The sequence below is a fragment of the Protopterus annectens genome, chromosome 4.part0, assembly GCF_019279795.1.
Source record: "Protopterus annectens isolate FY-2018-M chromosome 4.part0, PAN1.0, whole genome shotgun sequence".
Lineage (NCBI taxonomy): Eukaryota > Metazoa > Chordata > Ceratodontiformes > Protopteridae > Protopterus > Protopterus annectens.
In genome coordinates this window covers 968,715,667-968,736,842 of record NC_056733.1, presented here as the reverse complement: position 1 = coordinate 968,736,842, position 21,176 = coordinate 968,715,667, and the positions used below count along the sequence as shown (strand labels likewise).

Sequence of the window (21,176 nt, the reverse complement as noted above, 5' to 3'; positions counted from 1 at the left end):
TGCAGAGAATGGTTACCATGGAACTGAGGTGTTTGAAAAGCATACTGCTCCATTAGTGCTGTCCACCTGTGCAGAGAATGGTTACCATGGAACTGAGGTGTTGGGAAAGCATACTGCTCTATTAGTGCTGTCCACCTGTGCAGAGAATGGTTACCATGGAACTGAGGTGTTTGAAAAGCATACTGCTCCATTAGTGCTGTCCACCTGTGCAGAGAATGGTTACCATGGAACTGAGGTGTTGGGAAAGCATACTGCTCCATTAGTGCTGTGCACCTGTGCAGAGAATGGTTACCATGGAACTGAGGTGTTGGGAAAGCATACTGCTCCATTAGTGCTGTCCACCTGTGCAGAGAATGGTTACCATGGAACTGCGGTGTTTGAAAAGCATACTGCTCCATTAGTGCTGTCCACCTGTGCAGAGAATGGTTACCATGGAACTGAGGTGTTTGAAAAGCATACTGCTCCATTAGTTCTGTCCACCTGTGCAGAGAATGGTTACCATGGAACTGAGGTGTTGGGAAAGCATACTGCTCCATTAGTGCTGTCCACCTGTGCAGAGAATGGTTACTAGAGATTCCCAGGCTGAGGCTGTAACTATGGGGTGGATGACCTTTTGCTGTGTTTGCTGCAACAACTTTCACAATGATTGCTTCCTTGACAGCCTGTAGGAGATGTGTGAAAATGTATATATATATATATCCACATGAATATATACATGCACATATATAGTATATATGTATCCACATGAATATATACATGCACATATATAGTATATATGTATCCACATGAATATATACATGCACATATATAGTATATATGTATCCACATGAATATATACATGCACATATATAGTATATATGTATCCACATGAATATATACATGCACATATATAGTATATATGTATCCACATGAATATATACATGCACATATATAGTATATATGTATCCACATGAATATATACATGCACATATATAGTATATATGTATCCACATGAATATATACATGCACATATATAGTATATATGTATCCACATGAATATATACATGCACATATATAGTATATATGTATCCACATGAATATATACATGCACATACATAGTATATATGTATCCACATGAATATATACATGCACATATATAGTATATATGTATCCACATGAATATATACATGCACATATATAGTATATATGTAGCCACATGAATATATACATGCACATATATAGTATATATGTATCCACATGAATATGTACATGCACATATATAGTATATATATATCCACATGAATATATACATGCACATATATATAATAAACATTTAGCCCTTAGCCTGAGACAGCTTCCAGCATCACTTCATTTTAGTACTTTGCTAAGATTGCATCTGCAAATCAAATCTAGAAGTTGCAGTTTTGGGGAATTAACAGTGAGCTGATATCCTGATTTTTCACCCCATTACTTATAAGCTTGTGAACTTATCTTTAAACATGTGATGGTGAAATGACTCCTCCCTTATGGCGTGATGGTAAACATTTGCAACTGTGATGTCTTTGTTTACTAGTGTCATGCTGGTATCATTGTATTTTCTATTTTTTTTTAATTTATTTCTGTAATATGATGTGGCTGAAAATGGGCCCCTGATATCTAGTCATCTTACTTTACATAAAACAAAATACAAAAATAATTACAAATTGATATTTTACCTTACATAGTCCATGCATTTCTTTTATTCATATGCTTTTATGTTTACTGCTTCTGACACATATTTTTGTTTCCACAATGATTTAGCATTGTGGGAAAGCATATGCACTGAATGAAATAAACTCTGTCTGTTTGCTTGCCTATTCCTATGGTTAGAGAGGGCTGATTCATGTACAGTGTTCAACTGTCTGTTAAAAAATATCAGAGTAAATATTTTGTTAGTGCAATAACGGTGAACAGAAAAGTGTTTCACTTTAATGGATGAATAGTAACCAAGATTTCAGATAAATTCTGGGTTCAGAATTCTCGTGGCCCAGGTAGTAAAGCTGTTTTTACATCACCTAACTGTTTATTGCTTCTACTGCCTTTGTGCTGAATTGTCACCATTGATGGTGATGGACTGATATACAGTCACTGTCACATCATGTAGTGTCTCCTTTGTGGTTGCAGTGGTATGTGATTACAGCCCCACACAAACGAGGTAAAGGTACCCCCAGTCCTCTTCCTGTAGCTGTCTCCTTACTAAACAGCATTTGTTTTCAGATCCCAAAGTCAGGACAATGGTCAGTGCGGCTACTATTTTGGATAATACTGGCCCTCACAGTTTCCATTTCTTATTCTTGCAGTGTTTGTTTTGGAAATGTGTATTTGTCACAGCATCCCTTTTGAGTATTTCAATAAGAACAGATTATTACTTGCATTTTTGTCCTCTAAAATTAGTATTTTCTTTCTGTAGTGCTCTGTAACATGTGGTAATGGCACCCAGGAGAGACAGGTCTTTTGTCGTGCATCAGATAACTCTATTGGCCTTTGTAAGGAAGAGAAGCCAGAAGCTACTAGAATATGCAGACTGCATTCCTGCTCCAGTAAGTGATTATTTCAGATACCTTTTAATAGAAGTAATGATTGATACAAGTGTTTTGAAAGTTAAACTCTGTGCTAGGGAGTTTGTGCATTTAATTACTAGTCCTGTACATGCAAATGAGCTGAAATGGATATCACCTAAGTACAAACTAATAATTTGGTTTTATAAGGGGGTTCTGCGGTGGTGGTGCTGCGGTAGTGTTGTCGCCTTATAGCAAAATGTTGTCCCGTTCGATTCTCAGCTAGAGCGTCTTCTGTGTGGAGGCATATGTGAATGGGGTGTGCCTTCGTTGAAGGTTGTGCATCAGGGTTGGTAACCTGGTATGTAAAAATCCACTACCAATCATTAGCAGACCGGAGTTCTGCTGTGGCGACCCCTAACCTGGAAAAGCCGAAAGATACAAACAAACAAACAATCCAACAGATACTGCAGTTTAAAATGTTTTGTGTATTAATATTTCTTTGTCTGGACATATTTTGAGCAGCACTGTTTAACTGACAAATCTTTTCTGAATGCAGATTCCACAGTGCGTGGATTTTGTTCAGACTAGGTATGTTACCTGCCTAGCTTTGGAACACGTTGAGAGTATATTCATGTGTGGGTTGTGCATTTGTTACCCTTTACTACTCATTTCTACAAACTGACATCATACATTTACACTCCATACCTGACCAGTTGTACTACCTTCATATACACCAACTATTTCTTTCATGTGGTCAACAGCCTTTATCGATGCAAATCTGCACAATGTACTCTCCGGTAAATGACATACCCTTGTTTTAATGAAGTTCAGGCAAAGCATAACATCCATCCATCTAAAGCCTTCTGAAAATGCAGGAATTGGACAAAAATAATGAAGAATATTATCAATAAACTGGTGATGGTTCCCCAAAAAGAGAAGTGGTGATGGAGAGAAGGCTGTGCGTACACCTTCTCTCTTTCTGTTATTCTTTATTTCTTTGAACCTTTTTTTTATTTTGAATGCCATTTGTTTGTATGTCTTAATTTGAAAAGGGCTGAGTTAAGTAAGTTGACTGATTACAAAGATATGGTGGTAATAAATTCTTGATGACATACAAGCAGTGCTAATACAAACAATGATGACAGTAAAATGCTTATAAATGAAAATATACTGAAATCTTGCTGGCACACATTGTTCTGTCTTACCACTTTTCTCATTGTCCATTGGTAGGATTAAAAATTCTGTAGCCAGACAGATAGATGTGCTCACACATACATATTCAACTGCCCTCTTTATCAAATTCAGTATTTTCAGAAACCAGACCCAATCCAAGCATTTGCTGGAAACAAGGTTTGAGAAAGTAGTTCTTAGCAGGGCATCACCTATCATAACACAGAGACACACACATGCAGACACTAATGCACATGCACACGCATGCACACACACTCTCTCACACACACACACACACACACACACACACACACACACACACACACACACACACACACACACACACACACACACACACACACATGCATACACATGTGTGTGTCTGATAGAGAAAAGTGGGACAGAGATTAAAAGGGACTGCATTAGCAGTTCATGGGGATGTATTATGTATGGGGTATAGTTTGCTACACTGAGTGCTGATAGGATCATAGGAAGTTACTAGGATATTGGCTCTGAGGCCCTTATAAGCCTAGCCAAGAGTTTAACCCATGTTTAGACAAGTCTGCACCCAATGCCCCTGTCCAGCAGAGGTGGAATCCCATTGAAGTATTTTGTGGTCCCCATCCAATTATCCAGCTTGCACTTAAGGGATAATGAGGTACTCTGCTTGACATGGAGAGGGATAATGAGGTACTCTGCTTGATGTGGAGAAGGATAATGAGGTGCTCTGCTTGACATGGAGAGGGATAATGAGGTACTCTGCTTGACATGGAGAGGGATAATGAGGTGCTCTGCTTGACATGGAGAGGGATAATGAGGTACTCTGCTTGATGTGGAGAGGGATAATGAGGTGCTCTGCTTGACATGGAGAAGGATAATGAGGTGCTCTGCTTGATGTGGAGAGGGAGTCTATTCCACAGATGGGACACAAATCTGTCCCGCCAACAAGTCCAATTGATGTCACAGACCATTTTGAGGTCACGCAGGTGAGTTACTCAAGTGAAGCTTGACTTGCCATTATGCAGCAGTCCCATCAAGACAGGGTCTGAAATTGCTTTGTGTGCCAGACAGAGGTCACCCCTGAGCAGTCTGTATAAGACTGGTAGAGGGACAGGGCTTTTAGCCTATCTGTGTAGGGTAGGTGTTTGAGGCCCTAGATTCTTGTGGTGAGGCTCAACTATTTTCCTCACCCCCCCCCCCCCCACTCCACTTGGTACTAATGTTATGTTAATGCCCTTATTTTCCCACTTATATGCTCTTGAGATGCAAGTGAGAGAAGGTACAGTGTTGTGACTTTACCTGTCTTTAGAATTTGGCTAAATTCTGTGTTGACAAAGAGCAGACATTTAGCATCAACCTCTAAGGCATCTCAAATCAGAACTAAACTGCAAGATGAAGCATTTCCATACAATATACATATACATACATACATACATACATATATATATGTATGTGTGTATGTATATATATATATATATATATATATATATATATATATATATATATATATATATAAACACACACACACACACACACACACACACACACACACACACACACACACACACACACACACACAGAGTTTGAGCAGATTTATTTGCAATAAATAAAGTTCAGAAAAGAGGAGAAACGCAGGTCATGCTAAGCAGTTCAGTCTGCAATGAAAATAAATTCTCTTGTCATGTACTTGCCTCTGCAAGCTTCTCACAGTTCATGTCAAAAGCGATATTTTTTTACATTCGGCTCCAATATTGCCTTACAGACATGGTTTTGTCACAGCTGCTTTCACAGTAAACAAACAGCAGTTACAGATACCGCACAACAATAGACCAGATCTCTTTACTTTTCCAGCAGCAGAAATAATGCAGACTGTCTTCTTCCAATAAAGAAGGTAGAAACCAGCTGGCTTCACCTCTAAAATATTCAGATCCCTTACCTTGAAGGGATGCCATGTGCCTTCCTCTTTCCTTCTTTTATATGTAACTCCTTATAGCTCCCTCTTCATACATAGGTTCATAGGTTCATAGGTTCATACTAGGCTATCTGCCCTAAGGCATTTATAAGCCTAGCCAGAGTGTGTTTGGCTTTCGCCACCCATTTTAAATTTATTTTGCTATGCCCTTTTTCGAGGTTAGTATACTGTGCCTCTGTCTAACAGTGACAGAGAAGTGATACCTGGATTAAACCTATGATCTCCCATCCACTCATCAAGATTCCTCTTGAAGAGAGTCAATGAAGGACTCTGCCTAACCTGGACTGGGATTTTATTCCAGAGTGAAGGGAGCCCCTGGGTTATGAATCTGTCCCTCCAACATGTCTTATTTATTTCAGTACTGAGGTTGAAGTCTCTCGAGCGCGTAGCTCGATGGGATTTTGATTTTCTGAGGTGCAGCATGTCCATTAATTCCAGGTTGGACATGGCTTTATACGTCAGGCACAGATCGCCTCTGAACAGGCGGTATGCCACTGAGTAGAGCTGGAGTTTCTTTAACCAGGCAGCATATGGCATCTGTTTGAGCCCTTTGATCCTCTTGGTGAGGTACTTTTGGGGTCTTTCCAGTTGCTGCAGGTGTCTGGTAAGGTACATCCCAAAAGGGGCATTGTACTCAATTATGGGCCTGATGAAGGATGAGTAAAGAGGCACGATGACCTCCCCTGATCTAGATGTGAATCCCTTCATGATTAGGTGGGCTATATAAAATGTTTTTCTAACCACTTTGGCCACGTGGTTGTCAAATGAGAGATTGCTATCAACTTGGGTCCCCAGGTCCCTAATTACTTCTTCTGTACTTAATGGATTACCACCTATGTGGTAATTTGTGGGCACTTTGTTTTACATCAGGGCACTGGACTTTTGCGGGTTCATAGATGATTACTAGACTAATGACCACAAGGGGCCTTTTTAAGACTAGCCATGCTTACTAAATGTATCTGACAAGTTATGATACCCTAGGGTTATTTTAAGGGGTGTATATATAGGTGTGGACATTTACAAGCTGTCTCAGTTTACTAGAGACATAGGTGCCAGACCAGGGAGTAAATTTCCAATTCCCCTTTCATTGTTCCAGGTTACAGTTGAATTGCTTTAGCGAAGAACTCTGAATCACATTGATAGGAAGCCTGTTTCGGAGACGGGATAGTCTCTGAGACACATATCAGTCTTTCCAAAATGTTCTATTTATGTTGCAGGTGTAGTTTAGGTCTCTAGATCAGTTAATTCTGTAGGCCAGGTATAGATTCCTTTTAGCAGTCTGTAGGAGACTGATTACAGCAACAGGGCTTTGACGTGTTCCATGTAAGATATGCCATTTACACAGTGTATTCTTTTTTATGAGGAACCTCTGTGGATGCTCTAGTTATTACATATGCCTGGTCAGGTACTTACCAAAGGGGGCACTGTACTCAGTCACTGGTCTGATGAGACTTGAGTGCAGCAGAACAATGACATCCTTGGACTTAGATGCTATACTCTTTTGCTTATAAGTTGCACAACATAGAATTATTTACTTATTACTATAGACACATGATGGTCAAAGGCCCAGTTGCTCTCTACATGATCTCCCAAATTCCTGACCACTTTGTTACTCTTTGTGGTATATTATAAATGTTGTAGTTTCCAGGGATAGCTGTCTTCTCAAAGGATACTATTATGCTGCCTTTGGTATTGTGTTTTTGGTCTTAGTACCAGCTTTTAGTCTGTGTTAGGTCTTCTTGGAGGGGATGTGTGTCTTTGGGGGAATTCTGTGACTGCTTAGTTTGCAATTGTCTGTAAACATGGTCAGTCAGTGGCCATTGATGTTGGACTTGACTTCAGAGAATTAAATGCCAAAAAGATCTGGCCCCAGCATAGAGCCCTGTGGGACTCTGCAATTTACTGGTGTCTTTCTGGAGGTAGGCACTCCTTATCTAACTTCGTGGGTCTTGTCTGAGAACCAGCTGGGCTATCTAATAGTTGGCATAGGGATTTATACCTAATTTTGTGAGTTTGTCTACAATTCCCAATTTGAATATAAAAGTTTAAAAAGTACTACATAGTATAAACCACCACTCAAATTATCAGCTACTTTCTCTAAATTTGCTTAGGCTGTATGTAATGCTGTGTCTAATGCTGTCTGAGATACCAGTCATTTTCATTCATTCAGTGACTAAAAAAAACACCTTATTGAAGTAAACAGATGTGATTGCTTCTCCAAGCCCGGGTACACACAGACAACACATAACAAACTCACTATGGTAACATGTTCTACTGTTTAAATGACTGTTGGTTACTCAAAATGTGCTATTCTAAATTCAGAAGGTAGCATCTATACGTATGAGCATAAATATTCAATAACATAAACAGGTAGTTTAGCATAATATATATTACAGCAATAATTTGTTTATACCAATAACTTTATTTTTCCATATTCATACCCATTTATTATTTTGGCATAAAAACATTGACTCGCAACTGTTGGTACTTTCTTGCATGTAACAACACTGATTACATATTCTAACTGGCTCTAATGTTGATTAACTATGTCATAACAGCCATGCATAATGTTTAGAGGTTACTGAAATGCAAGTGGATGTTTTATCTTGTACTTATTTTCTTATAAATTTAGTTGTGCAGTGAGATTAGTTACGTCTCTCTGATGATTTTGTCATTATTCACATATCACTCATCAGCTGGCAAAATTTTCTCCACTGGTCTGACCTCTTGCACGTCTATATATTAGCCCCAATCTCTCCCCCTTGCTGATTGGCTTACTGTAGTAGGCATTTTGTAACATTAAATGCCTCAGATTTTGCTAACAGATCCTATCCATCCTGCATTTTGTGTTCACCTGTTCAACCCGCATGTCTAAAGCTGACAAGTGCCACCAACTCAAAAATTCCTTCACCCAGTCCCATGAATTGCTCCGCTACTCTTCTGCTAGTCCATCTTTTAAACCAACAGCCTTCACAGTCTCGCACGGTGCTTTGTTCTCTAAATATCCCTCTTCTTGTACCTGTCCCTTTAGTACACCCACTGCACTGTCTTGCTTTCTTACACTGGCTTCTAGTACAGTTACTCTAGGTACCTGCTGCTACCTGCTGAGACAATCCACATCCCTTTTAAATGCAGCCACTTCCTGGTTCAGGGTCCTGATGGCGTGTATAATAGCATGTAGCTGTCCAAAACCAATCCTGTTTCTCCTCCATGTTTATACCAGTTATCTTAAAAGTCCAGCAAAAGATGGACAGAACAGTCAGAAACAAAAAGACAGATGATAAAAAGTATTTTACAATTATTTACTGAATGAAAAAGAAAGGAAATGCCACTACTGAGTCTTGCACACAGATAGGGTTGCCAGGTCTCTTTGCGGCTAAAACCGGACTAAAGTCACGCCCCTCGCATCACACATAACTCCACCCATTCCCACCCCCTCTCCCACCCATGCCCCACCTATTTTGTGACATCACAGTGACATCAGCTGATGGGACCACCCACTTTGATGACTTAAGCCGTACTTAAAGGGGAGAAAAGAACATAGGCGGCACTAATTGCACTGCTAGGCTGCTGCAGATGTAAGTACCAGTATTGATGAAAAGTGTCAATATGGTGCATTTTTCTCCAGTTATTAATTTTCTATGTTCCTAAACCTAATTATGGATGATCCATGGAGATAAAAGGTCAAGAGCTAGCAGCCTGTGCACATGGTGGTAAATCTGATTAAAAAAATCCAAAAAAAATGCAAGCAGTTATTTTTGCTATTAAAAAATTGTAAGTTTTGATTTACCCCATAAGATCGTTTAAGTCAATAACATCACTTTACTGCTTATTCAGAAATGATGATCTTAACATTCCCTTGCATTTTGAAAGTTCTGTCAAATACTGTTTGTACTGGGGCGTGGGACAGGTACTCAGTTGTTAAGATGCAACATATTTTCCGTTTAGACTTGGATTAGGAAGTTTCAGTCCTTGGCTGCGCCTGTATTGGGTGGGGGTCAATTGAGCTAAGTGTTACTGCCCCTAGTGTGATATTTCAGATGCTAGTACTTAAGATCTTGTACTGGGTCCGACTGACCTCCCACTCTTTTTCTTTACATGTCACATATGCAAAAATGGGATAAAGGGGTTGTGGATGAATGGATTTCTAACAGGTGACTTATGTTTTATGTTACTTTCAAAGTATACGTCATAATCTCAGAAATGCACACATACTTTAAAGAGTTTCATTAATGTTTTTCTATATCACGCCAAAGTTGCGGGTTAAAACAGGTAACTTCCTACAACAATGCGCTCTAATACAAGTTTACGAAGATGCAGACTGGACCGCCGCTATGCAGTTGTAAAATGGCAATAAGACTGAATGAAAGATGACTCAAGCCTCTAGATCTAAGAAAGATGCACGTAGGAAAAGAAATCACATGCAGCTAGCACACTTGCCATTTTCTGAACATGGCAAAGAGATAGTTTTTTTTTTCAATGTGGTCCCTTGCGACAGAATTAAGTAAAAGCAAAATAATGTTGGGTAACTGCAAGTGTCCAAAAAGCAAGATGCACAATTTGTTTCATGGAATGCGGTTCAACATAGTAGATGAGGATAATACAAATCAGGGCGTGTTAATTGCTAGCAGTATTACACTGCATGGTGAAGTTCTAAAATCAGTCTGAGTGTACTACAATGCAACACTGGGCAATGTTGGCAGAGTGCTTAAGCATTTTAAATCTTGCTATAAGATTTCTTTTGTCACTGCTTGGTAGTTGGTAGGATAATGATAGCTAAAAAAATACCGTTTTCCCACCGTGGAGTACTGCCTTCCAGTGATATCTCTACAATCCGTATAGCAGAAAATAAAATTTGTCCATTTGTATTACATCACTGCCACTTAAGTTAATGTATGTACTGTCTAAACTATGTAGCTACCAGGAATACTGAAGTTAAAAGCATTTCATTGTTGTGTAGTAGCTAGTAATGTATCGTACCGCTCCCGTTCGAGCTGGATACATTTACTTTCTCCTCTCCTCTGGCGGCACAAAAAAGAACTGGACTTCATGGTTTTGATGAAATTTTTTAACTGGACAATTTGTCTGAAAACCGGACAGTTCGGTCAAAAACTGGACAGCTGGCAACCCTACACACAGATTGCTTTTCCAGTTAAGTAATGTTCTCCTCCATCATTGTTAGTACTTTAACAAAACTTTAACCTTTGGTAATGTTATTGCTTCACTTTACACAAAGTTGTGTAATGATAATTATTTCAAGATACTAAAATGCATTAATTTTATCATAAATAAGCACTAATAGGCTAGTATAATTTCAGACTTAGCATGGAAGCATATTCCCTATATTTATAAACATAATGTACAGCTGCAAACAGTAGCTGCATGCATTATGTTTATATCTGTAGAGTAATTGATAAACATGAGCCATGCTGCTGACGTATGTCCCCCAACGTTTTTTAATTGCACATCACTGCATACAGCACATAGATGTGTACTTTGTGTGGGAGTGCATTGAGACTGTAATATGGCAAGTGAATCTGTCATATCTGTAGCAAGCAACATGTTACATGAATTTGTCATGTCTGTAGCATGACTCATTAGTAAAGATTACACTACTGATATAAGGGCATATTTATCTGTATGGGTCACATAATACATCAAGTAACTACAGGATGATTTTAGCAATTTCCAGTTAGCAAACAGTCAACAGGTAGATGAAATGTATTGTGACATATTACAGCGCATGCAATCTCTGCAGTCCTTCCACATATACGAGAGATTGTCAACGTATTATCGATTAAACATCTTTACTAGGTGTGTGTGTGTGTGTGTGTGTGTGTGCATATATATATATATATATATATATATATATATATATATATATATATATAGTACATCCTTTATTTAGTGATATACTCACTTAATTACTTCTGTTGTGTATTGAATAACATAGCATGACATAATTAGTTAAAGTAAAAAAAAAAATCTATTTAAACAGGAAAAAGCGTGCAGCACAACTGGTTTTAAAATTAGCCACTAAGCCAGCCTTCCTAGATTTACATGGAAACGTCTAACATTCCTTCTTATTCAAAGTTCACTAGTATACAGGAACAAACAAGAAACAGCTTTTTGGTGACATGCAGACTACATTATCCAGTGTATGGCTATAACATATTATATTTTATTGTTTTGTTTATTCGTCTTACTAATCCATCTTTGTCCTTACACTAGATCTTGATGAGTCATTTGCAGTCCTCTGCACTCCACAATCAGAGACAATAGCAACTCATAAATATATCCCGCTTATTGCCTTTGACTGCAGAAGGTCCTACATGACATATATCTAAATTAGGGTATCCATTAAACTGAACATTTCCATTGCATGGAGAGTTACATGCCACTGTTGTGAGTTGGGAGTGTGGATGGTTATGGCAGCATGTTTCAATGCACAACCAAGGACTCTGGCTTTAGATTATATTAATTGGTGGATAACACCATTTTGTTAGGTCCCTTAGAGTATCCCTGTCCATTCCAAAATAGGTTCATAGGTTATTACTAATTTAATGACCACCAGGGCCTTTATAAGCCAAGCCACACACTCAACCCAATTTTGTCTCCAAATACCTTGGGCTTCTTTTTGGAGGGGTATGCTAGTAAGGAGATAGCTAAGGAGTTTGTGTGTGGGGGGTGTATGTTAGTAGGAGAATCTTTTACTTATTGTCACCCTCTGTCTATTAGAGACAGGGGTGGCCAGACCGGAAGACAACTTATGATTTCCCATCCAATGGTCATTGTTTCAGTTGAACAAGGTCAGAGATGAACTCTACATCACGTGGATGGGCAGCGTGTTCCATAGTGCAGCCATCCTTTGAGACACTTATTGGTCTCTCCAGCATATTCTGTTTATGTCACAAGCAAAGTTTAGATTCCTGGTTCTAGTATTTCTAGTGCCATTCATTTGCAGATGTGCAAAAGATCCATCAGGGCTGGATCTGAGGGCAACTTATAGTTTCATAGTTTAGTACTAGGCTATCTGCCCTGGGGCATTTATAAGCCTAGCCATAGTGATGTGGCTTTCGCCACCCCATGTAATGGTACAAACGTGTACAGAATAGATTTAGAATACTGTGCCTCTGTCTAGTAGTGACACAGTGAAGACCCCCTTACATAATAGAATTAGTTTACTGTGCCTCTGTCTAGTAGTGACACAGAGATGACCCCTGGGTAAACCTACGATCTCCCATCCACTCGTCAAGATTTCTCTTGAAGAGAGTCAGTGAGGGGCTTTGCCTAACATGAACTAGGATTCTGTTCCTGAGTATGGGAAGCCTCTGAGTTATGAATCTGTCCCTCCAGCATGTCCTATTCATATTTGTGCTGAGGTTTACATCTTTAGCTCTCGTGGTTCTGATGGATTTGGATTTTTTGAGGTGGAGCATGTCCATCAATTCCTGATTGGACATGGCCCTGTACGTCAGACACAGATCACCTCTGAATAGGTGGTATGCTACTGAACAGAGCTGGAGTTTCTTTAGTCTGGCAGCATATGACATATGTTGGAGACCATTGATCCTCTTGGTGAGGTATTTTTGGGTTCTCTCTAGCTGTTGCAAGTGCCGGGTGAGGTACATACCAAATGGGGCATTGTACTCAATCATGGGCCTGATAAGGGAGGAGTATAGGGGTACAATGACCTCCTTTGATCTGGATGTGAATCCCTTCATGATAAGGTGGGCAAGGTAGAAAGTCTTTCTAACCACTTTGGCAACGTGGGTGTCAAATGAGAGGTCACTATCGACTTGGGTCCCCAGGCCTCTGATTACTTTATCCGTACTCACTGGGTTACTGTCTATGTGATAATTTGTGGGTACTTTGTTTTTCCCAAAGGGGATGACTATACATTTTTTGGCATTTAGTTTAAGGCCATGACTCCGGCACCAGCTGTCCATTTCAGTGAGGTCTTTCTGTAGGATGTATGTGTCAGCTGGTGTATCAACTATGGCGCCTAGTTTGCAGTCATCTGCGAACTTTGTCAGCCACAACCCTTCCATGTTTGCTTTCACATCTGAGAAATAAATGCCGAACAAGAGGGGTCCCAGGACAGAGCCCTGTGGGACACCACTTGTGACTGGCTTTGAGTCTGACATGGCTCCAGTGATTTTGACTTTATAGGTTCTATCCTTTAGCCAGTTTGCAACCCATCTTGTGACATATGGATTTACATTTAAGCTGTTGAGCTTGTCTATGATGCCAGAGTGGGGTATTGTGTCGAAAGCTTTAGCCAAGTCCAGGTAGGCTGTATGGACTGCTTTGCCCTCGTCAATGGCTCTAGTGACTGTTTCGAAAAAGTCAACCAGGTTCAAAAGGCAGGATCTGCCCTTTACAAAGCCGAACTGGGTGGGTTCAAGTGTCTGTAAGTCCCCAATGTCTCTGTTTATGAGTTCCATAATGATTCTTTCCATAGCTTTGCAGACCAGGCTGGTTAAGCTTATGGGGCGGTAGTTACCAGGGTCTGTAGAGGTGCCTCCTTTGTGGAGTGGGACTACTGTTGCTGTATGCCAGTGTTCAGGTACATATCCTGTAGTAAGGCTAAGGTTAAATAGCATTTTTATGTGTGGGTTTAGCTCCTCTTGGAGTTCACGTAGCACGCAACCCGGGATACCGTCAGGTCCCATTGATGCTGTGTTTTTAGCTTTGCTGAGTGCGGTTCTCACCTGGACATCTGAGATGACAGGAAGGTTGCATTCAGCTGGGATAAGTATTTCTTCTTTTGGGGGTGAGGGAGGGGAGAAATTTGCACTGAACCTGTCTGCTAGAATGTTGGCAATATCTGTGGGTTCAGTGTATTTTTTGTCATTGTGGACTAACTCTGAACATATCTGAGGGTTTCCGCCCAGGTTTCTAACATAGCAGAAGAAGGCCTTGTGGTTATCTTTAGTGTCCATAGCGATTTTTCTCTCACCACTGGGCTTCCGGATATTGGCTGGAATAGTTTACCTCTCAGTATCCTGTAGGAGACTGAGCATAGAGATAAGACCTTAATACAATCTGACTATGACAGGGTGATGAGGAACCCTTGTGGTCATTCCGACTGTTGCAAATGCCTGGTTAGGTACATGCTGAAGGGGCGCTGTACTCAATGACAGGCCTAATAAGGGCTGAGTAACGTGATACTGTAGCTTCCTTTGATCTGGATCCCATATCCTTACTTATAACTTGGACGACATAGAATGATTTTCTTACTGTCTTGGCTACGTGTTAGTCAAAGGTGATATTACTGTGTGCATATGTTCCCAAATCCCTACCTACTACATCAAGGGTGTTTTCTCGATGGAGTAATTAATTTGGCAAAACAGTTTCCCAAAGGACATTATAATGCATTTCTTGGCATATGCAATTTTAATCTGTCCCTTTGGCACCACTCATTTGTCTGTGTTAGGCCTTCTTGCAGGATGTTAGTGTCATGGGGGTAATCTGTGATAGCTCCCAATTTACAGTCATCTGTAAGCTTGGTGCACCAAAGGCCCTTGACATTAGGTTGGACTTCCAAGGAGTAGATGCCAAACAGGACTGGGCCCAGAATAGAGCTCTGAGGTACTCTACTGGTGACAGGTCACTTGGTGAGTGTAGTGTCACCAGTTCTGACTTCTTGGGTCTTACCTTTGAGCAGGAAATCTAGCAAGTTATGTAGGAATTTATGCCTTGATTATGAGCTTGTCAATAATTCCTGAGTTGGATATTGTATTGTATTGAATGCCTTAATCAGGTCAAGATAGGCAATATGCACCATTTTCATCCATAGACTTGGTGACCTTCTCAAAGAAGTATACCATTTTGAGTAGGCACGACCTTCCCTTGATAAAGCCAAACTATGACAGGTCACATTTCTGTCAGTTGCCAATGTCCTTGTTGATCATTTCCATGATAATATTTCCATGACTTTGTATATTAGACTAGTCAGACTGATCTGTCTGTAGTTCTTTGGGTCAGTTAATGGGCCACCCTTTCGAAGAGGAATGACCATTGCAATCCTCCTTTAACTTGGTACATAACCTCTTTTGAGGCTACAGTGGAACAGTGCCTCAAGTTGTCCTAGTAAGTCATGTTTTAAACTGTTTAGGAAGCAACCTGGTATATTGTTTAGGCCCATCCAGGCAATATGTTGGCCTTAGCAATCCCTGCCAGGACCTGCTTCCTGCTAATATTTGGGGGATATGATAGAAGGGATTTCATGGGGGGCAGTGGGAGGGGTGAAGTTAGCTCAGGTTTCATCAGCCAGGCAATTTGCTATGTCACCCTGGTCAGTGAAGGTGGTGCTATTTATAACCAGTTCAGCACACAATTGTGTGTTACTTTTAAGGTTTAGGGCATGTTGAAGAATGCTTTGTCATTGTCCTTAGCCTGAGGCCATCCTGACCTCATAATTGGCTTTGCTGGACTTAATTAGTCCTCTACTTTTCTTCCTTAGTTTAATCAGTGAGTGTTATCTTCATGAACGTTTCTCGTTCTGACTTTGGCCATGATTTTTTTCCTTTTGTTAGATACCCTGTTGAGGTAAGGATTTCACCATTAAGGCTTGTTTTTGGTATTTATTATGGGCTTTCCGCTGGTAGGTATAGCAGCCTCTGTGACACCATTGATATGTTTGTATTGGGTTTCTGAGAATAATTCTGAATAGGGTGCTGTGATCTTGGGTCTGGGGGCCTTCAGTTTTGACAAACTGTTGCTTAATATTATGTACTTTGATTTAAAATACTTCCTAAAAAGTTATAGGTTTAGATGGGTTTTCTGAGTTAATTTTAATCTCACAGGAGATAACTTTGTGATCTGACTTCACCAGTGAGGACATGGCATGGGGATATGTAGCTCTGTCCCCTTGTTGGTGAGTAGCAGGTCCAGTATGTTTGAACTCCTGGTTGGTGTGTGCACTGGGTGTTTGTGTTAATAAAGTCCAGAAAACATTGTGCCTGTGGGTCTGACACAGTGTAAGTTTCCCATTCTATAGAGGGATAGTTAAAGTTCCTAATGAATAGGGTTTGGTTGAATGGTAAGTGCCTCAAGTAGGTCCAGGCAAGAACTGTGAAATTCTTGGGCCATAGAAAGTGACCTACAGCTAGCTAGGATATGGTGAGGGATCCTTTCTGTAGTGACTTGCACGTGGATGATCTCCAGGAAATCATCCTGTTTATCCTGTCTGGAGGTATATTTTTTACTAATGTAGACCGAGACCCCTCCAACTTTAGTCCCTGTCTAGGCTGCTGTTGGTGTAAGTGTGTGGAAGGCACTGTAGCCTTGCACTGCCAGAGTACTGGCTGTGGCTTTAAATGAAGTTGCAGTAATAGCACAGATGTCTGTGTTTTCTTGAAGTAGGAACGTTTGTAGGGTGTAAAGTTTCCTGCTAAAGCATGTAACTTTGAGCAGCAGCACATTAAGGTAACTTTGAGTTTTTCTTGCTATGTTGGTAGGTTTGTAATTTTGACCTTGCATAAAAAAGGCTCTGGGGGAGGCTAAGGTTTTAGCTGATATCCAGAATCCCAGGAGAGAGCGGGTAGAGACCATCCTTGGCAAAGTAATGTGGTCTGTTAACCATATCTTCCCATGCTAACAGACACTGGATCTCCCTAGAATGACACCTCGAACTGAGCCAGTTGTTATAATCAATTATTTTCTGTTCATACTGTGGCATCATCCCTGGTGAAGGTAAAATTCTGCTCAGTGCAAGGCGCACACATGTTTGTGACACATATTCAGAGATATCTGTAATGTTCACAATCTGTTGGTATGTCAAGCACTGTCTGCACCTCTCTTAGTGGAATGGGGGACCACAATGTGTAACAATTTGAGCAGTGGCTCCCACGTTAGTTTCCCACAAATGCCACAGCATACTGTCCTGTTCTGACCATTGTGTGGCTGTGCTGTCTGCGTCTTAGAGTCACACACACCCTCCTCATTAAGGATTAGATTGGTGGCACTGCAGTGCAACAATGGGGGGGGGGTTATCCATCAGATGAGATATTAAACTGAGGTCCCATCATCCATCAGATGAGATATTAAACTGAGGTCCCATCATCCATCAGATGAGATATTAAACTGAGGTTCCATCTGCATCAGTCAGTGGTAATTCCGTTGGATGTTAAAGGTTCCACAGCACCTATTGAAAAGAGTAGGGGAAGTTGCCCAGTGATCTGGCCAAATTTTCCCTAACAATAAAAATGCCATCTTGGATTTCCCCTGAAAAGAGGCCACTACCTTAGTGAGACTAACCCAGGTAAATGAAATAAATAAATAAGTCATGGCTCCTACACGGGTATTGTGCTGTGCTGACAAGAACTGAAAAGGAAGCATAGTCAAAAGAGCAGTGCAAAGAAGTGAAAGAAGACAGTAGAATAGGAAAGACATGATCCGTCCAAGAAGTGCAGTGATATGAAGGGAAACTCTGAGGTAAAAATGGGCATGACAAAAGGCAAAGATGGAAGGGAACCAAACAAAAGATATTATGCTTGTCTGAGCTGGGGATTGCTGGAAGAGGGTTCATTGTGTGCTTTCTATTCATAGTTTAACTCAAAAGTGTTCAATTTCACCTGTATTTAAGCTTCGTATTTGAATGGGTTTCTGCTCAATTAACTGGAGCTGTTCAGAGTTTGGCATCTTTTGCCAGAGTTTCAGAGTGACTCTGGTTTAATCCAAGGCATCCAAGACAAAAATCAATAAAATAAGTATACTTTGTTTTTCTATTGGACTTTTTAAACTGCATTGTGTGACTTTGCATCTGATTACTGCATTCTTTCTGCTTTTTTACTGTTGTGACTGCATTCTTTTCTGCACTTGTTTTCAACTGTATTATTAGCCTAGATAGCATAGTCTAGATTCATATCTGCTGAATCTAGCCTATTTTATTACACTTGAGTACCAAACCATCTTATATCAAGAGGGGCTCCCCTGCCCCCTTTTGGCAGAAGAATGTGCTGTCCTATTGGTAGTTTAGCTAAAACGTGTTCAATTTCGCCCATATTTAAGCCTCACATCTGTAAGGGGGACCCTCCCAAGATTCCCTGCTGCACTACAGGCAACTCCGTTGTGCAGAGGGCAGTGTTGCCACACCTATCATCCGCAGCCTTTAGCTGAACAACCCTTATTAGTCCTACTGCAAAAACTGGTCAAACTAGCCCACTGCCTCCCCTATTAGCACATACGGTAAATGCCTGCTATAATGCACAGCCAGTTTCCCATCATTTCTCTGGCCAGCCTGATTGACAGGGGAATATTGAGGCAATGTTGTAATTGCCTCGTGTACTGACAACCATTACTCCTACAGCAAACAAATACCCTATGTGACAGATGTAATTACACTATGAAACTGGATCACTTCTCTCACGTAACAACAAGCCAGATACCAAACAAGTTGTCAGTGCACACTCTTCACCTGTCACACAAACTAAAGACATGACACACAGAACCAGATACACAGAGGTACTCACTAGAAGTCTCCCAAAAGATCAGAGACCTCCCAAATGTAAGCAAAGTGCACATACTGCTATGCAAACATAAACCACTACACATAATAACACATACAACTGTGTCTCAGCAAACAAGCCCTTAAGGCAAAACACCTCTAAACCTAATGTTCTGGTCATAGGTGATAACATAGTGAGACACACAGATGTTCCTTTCACCAGGCTGGACAAGGAGAAGGTCACGGTCAGCTGTCTGTCAGGTACAGGATCTGCCAGATCATGCATGCACTCAAACCACTCAACCACAAGTACTGTTATGACTCTGTAATAGCCCATGTTGGGGTGAATGACCTGAGACATTCCTCTCTGGACTATATAAAAAGAGACATGACTGAACTCTCAGATTACGTGTCCCAGGCAGGTATGGCCCTAGCCCAAAGCAGCATTTTGCCTTCACCCAGGATGATACCACAGTATAAATAAAAAATGATCAACTTCAACAATTGTCTTAGTTTCTGGAGTCACTACAGACTGCTAAGTGAAGTTGTAAAACGTTTTATACTCCCCCCACACACACACACACACAAACACATTCACATACAACCAGATATGTACTCAGATGGTCTATCCAAACACTTAAGCAACTACATAGATCAAAACCAGGTCACGATAAAACAAGCTACCCTGGTGGACCTCAAGTATAAACAGGTTATACAAAACAAGAGCGAACTCACACAGCAGACGAAGAATTCCCTCTGCAACTTGAACAAGCAAATCAGAAATCTTGTAAAGTTAATTATGTAATTATGACTCTAAAATAGCATCCCTAGCTAAAGATAATTATAAGGCATTCTTTAACTACATCCAAAATCTAAAAGGGAATGCCCAGCTATGTGCCAAACTGGTAGTAGATGGTACCACTCATACTATACCAGAAGCAATTGCTAACCTGCTAGCTGACAGATTCATTGCAATCTTCACCCCTGAATACATCTCAACTGTACAGATTTTGGCAGAATGTCCAGATGTTTGCCTCAAATATTTAGTCTGTTCCTCATAAATCTGTGGATTTCTGGCAAATTACAGAGGATTGAAGTCACTAAATAATGAACAAATAATGATGTGTATTTGAGTTTCTGACTTTATTTCCTTCAGAAAAGGCATGCTAGCACAAATCCTGTTATTATACCAGCTTTCTAAGTTTATAAGCACAATATTTAAAATCTTTCCCCATTTTTGGGCCTTTGTCCCTCTCATTGTTTTAGGCTTTGTCCAGATTTCTGGCATTATAGGTTCATAGGTAGGTAGGTACTAGGCTACTGGCCCTAGGGCCTATATAAGCCTAGCCAAAAAGGTACCCTGGCTTTCGCCACCCAAGAAAATTATTTTCCTGTGCCCCTGTCAAGCAGAGCCACAGAAGTGATCCCAGGGGTGAATTTCCTATTTCCCATTCAGTCATCCAGATTTTTCTTGAAGAATGCTAATGAGGAGCTTTGTTTGATATAGATAAGTAGTTTGTTCCAGAATATGGGAAGTCTCTGGAACAGGAATCTATCCCTCCAGCATGTTCTGTTTATTGTGGTGACAAGGTTTAGGTCTCTAGAGCGTGTAGCTCGGAGGGATTGGGATTTCTTTAAATGGAGTATATCCAACAGCTCTGGGTTTGACATAGCTTTGTATGTGAGGCAGAGATCACCTCTGAGTAGGCGATATGCTACAGAGTAAAGCTGGAGCTTTTTGAGATGGTCTGCATAGGGCATCTGTCTGAAGCCTGTAATCCTCTTTGTGAGGCATTTCTGCAGCCTTTCTAGTTGTTGTAGATGTCTTGTGACGTACATACCAAAAGGGGCATTGTACTCTGTAATGGGTCTAATGAGTGATGAGTATAGGGGAACAATGACCTCTTTTTTCCTGGATAAGAACCCTTTTGTAATGAGGTGTGCCATGTAGAAGGATTTCCTGACTACTCTGGCGATGTGATTATCAAAGGAGAGACTACTGTCCACGTGTGTCCTAAGGTCTCATCACACTTTCAGTGTTAAGTAGACTACTGCCTATGTA

The 21,176-nt window shown here is 40.5% G+C and overlaps 1 protein-coding gene across 1 annotated transcript in view; it reads left to right on the top strand.

Moving 5' to 3' along the window:
• The window catches only part of LOC122799703 (A disintegrin and metalloproteinase with thrombospondin motifs 2-like), a 2,689,413-nt gene that overhangs the window by 2,631,653 nt on the left and 36,584 nt on the right, over positions 1-21,176 (top strand). The window contains exon 20 of the mRNA XM_044068936.1: positions 2,429-2,558. Within this exon, the coding sequence (XP_043924871.1) occupies positions 2,429-2,558 (130 nt within the window). The remainder of the gene's footprint in view (positions 1-2,428; positions 2,559-21,176) is intronic.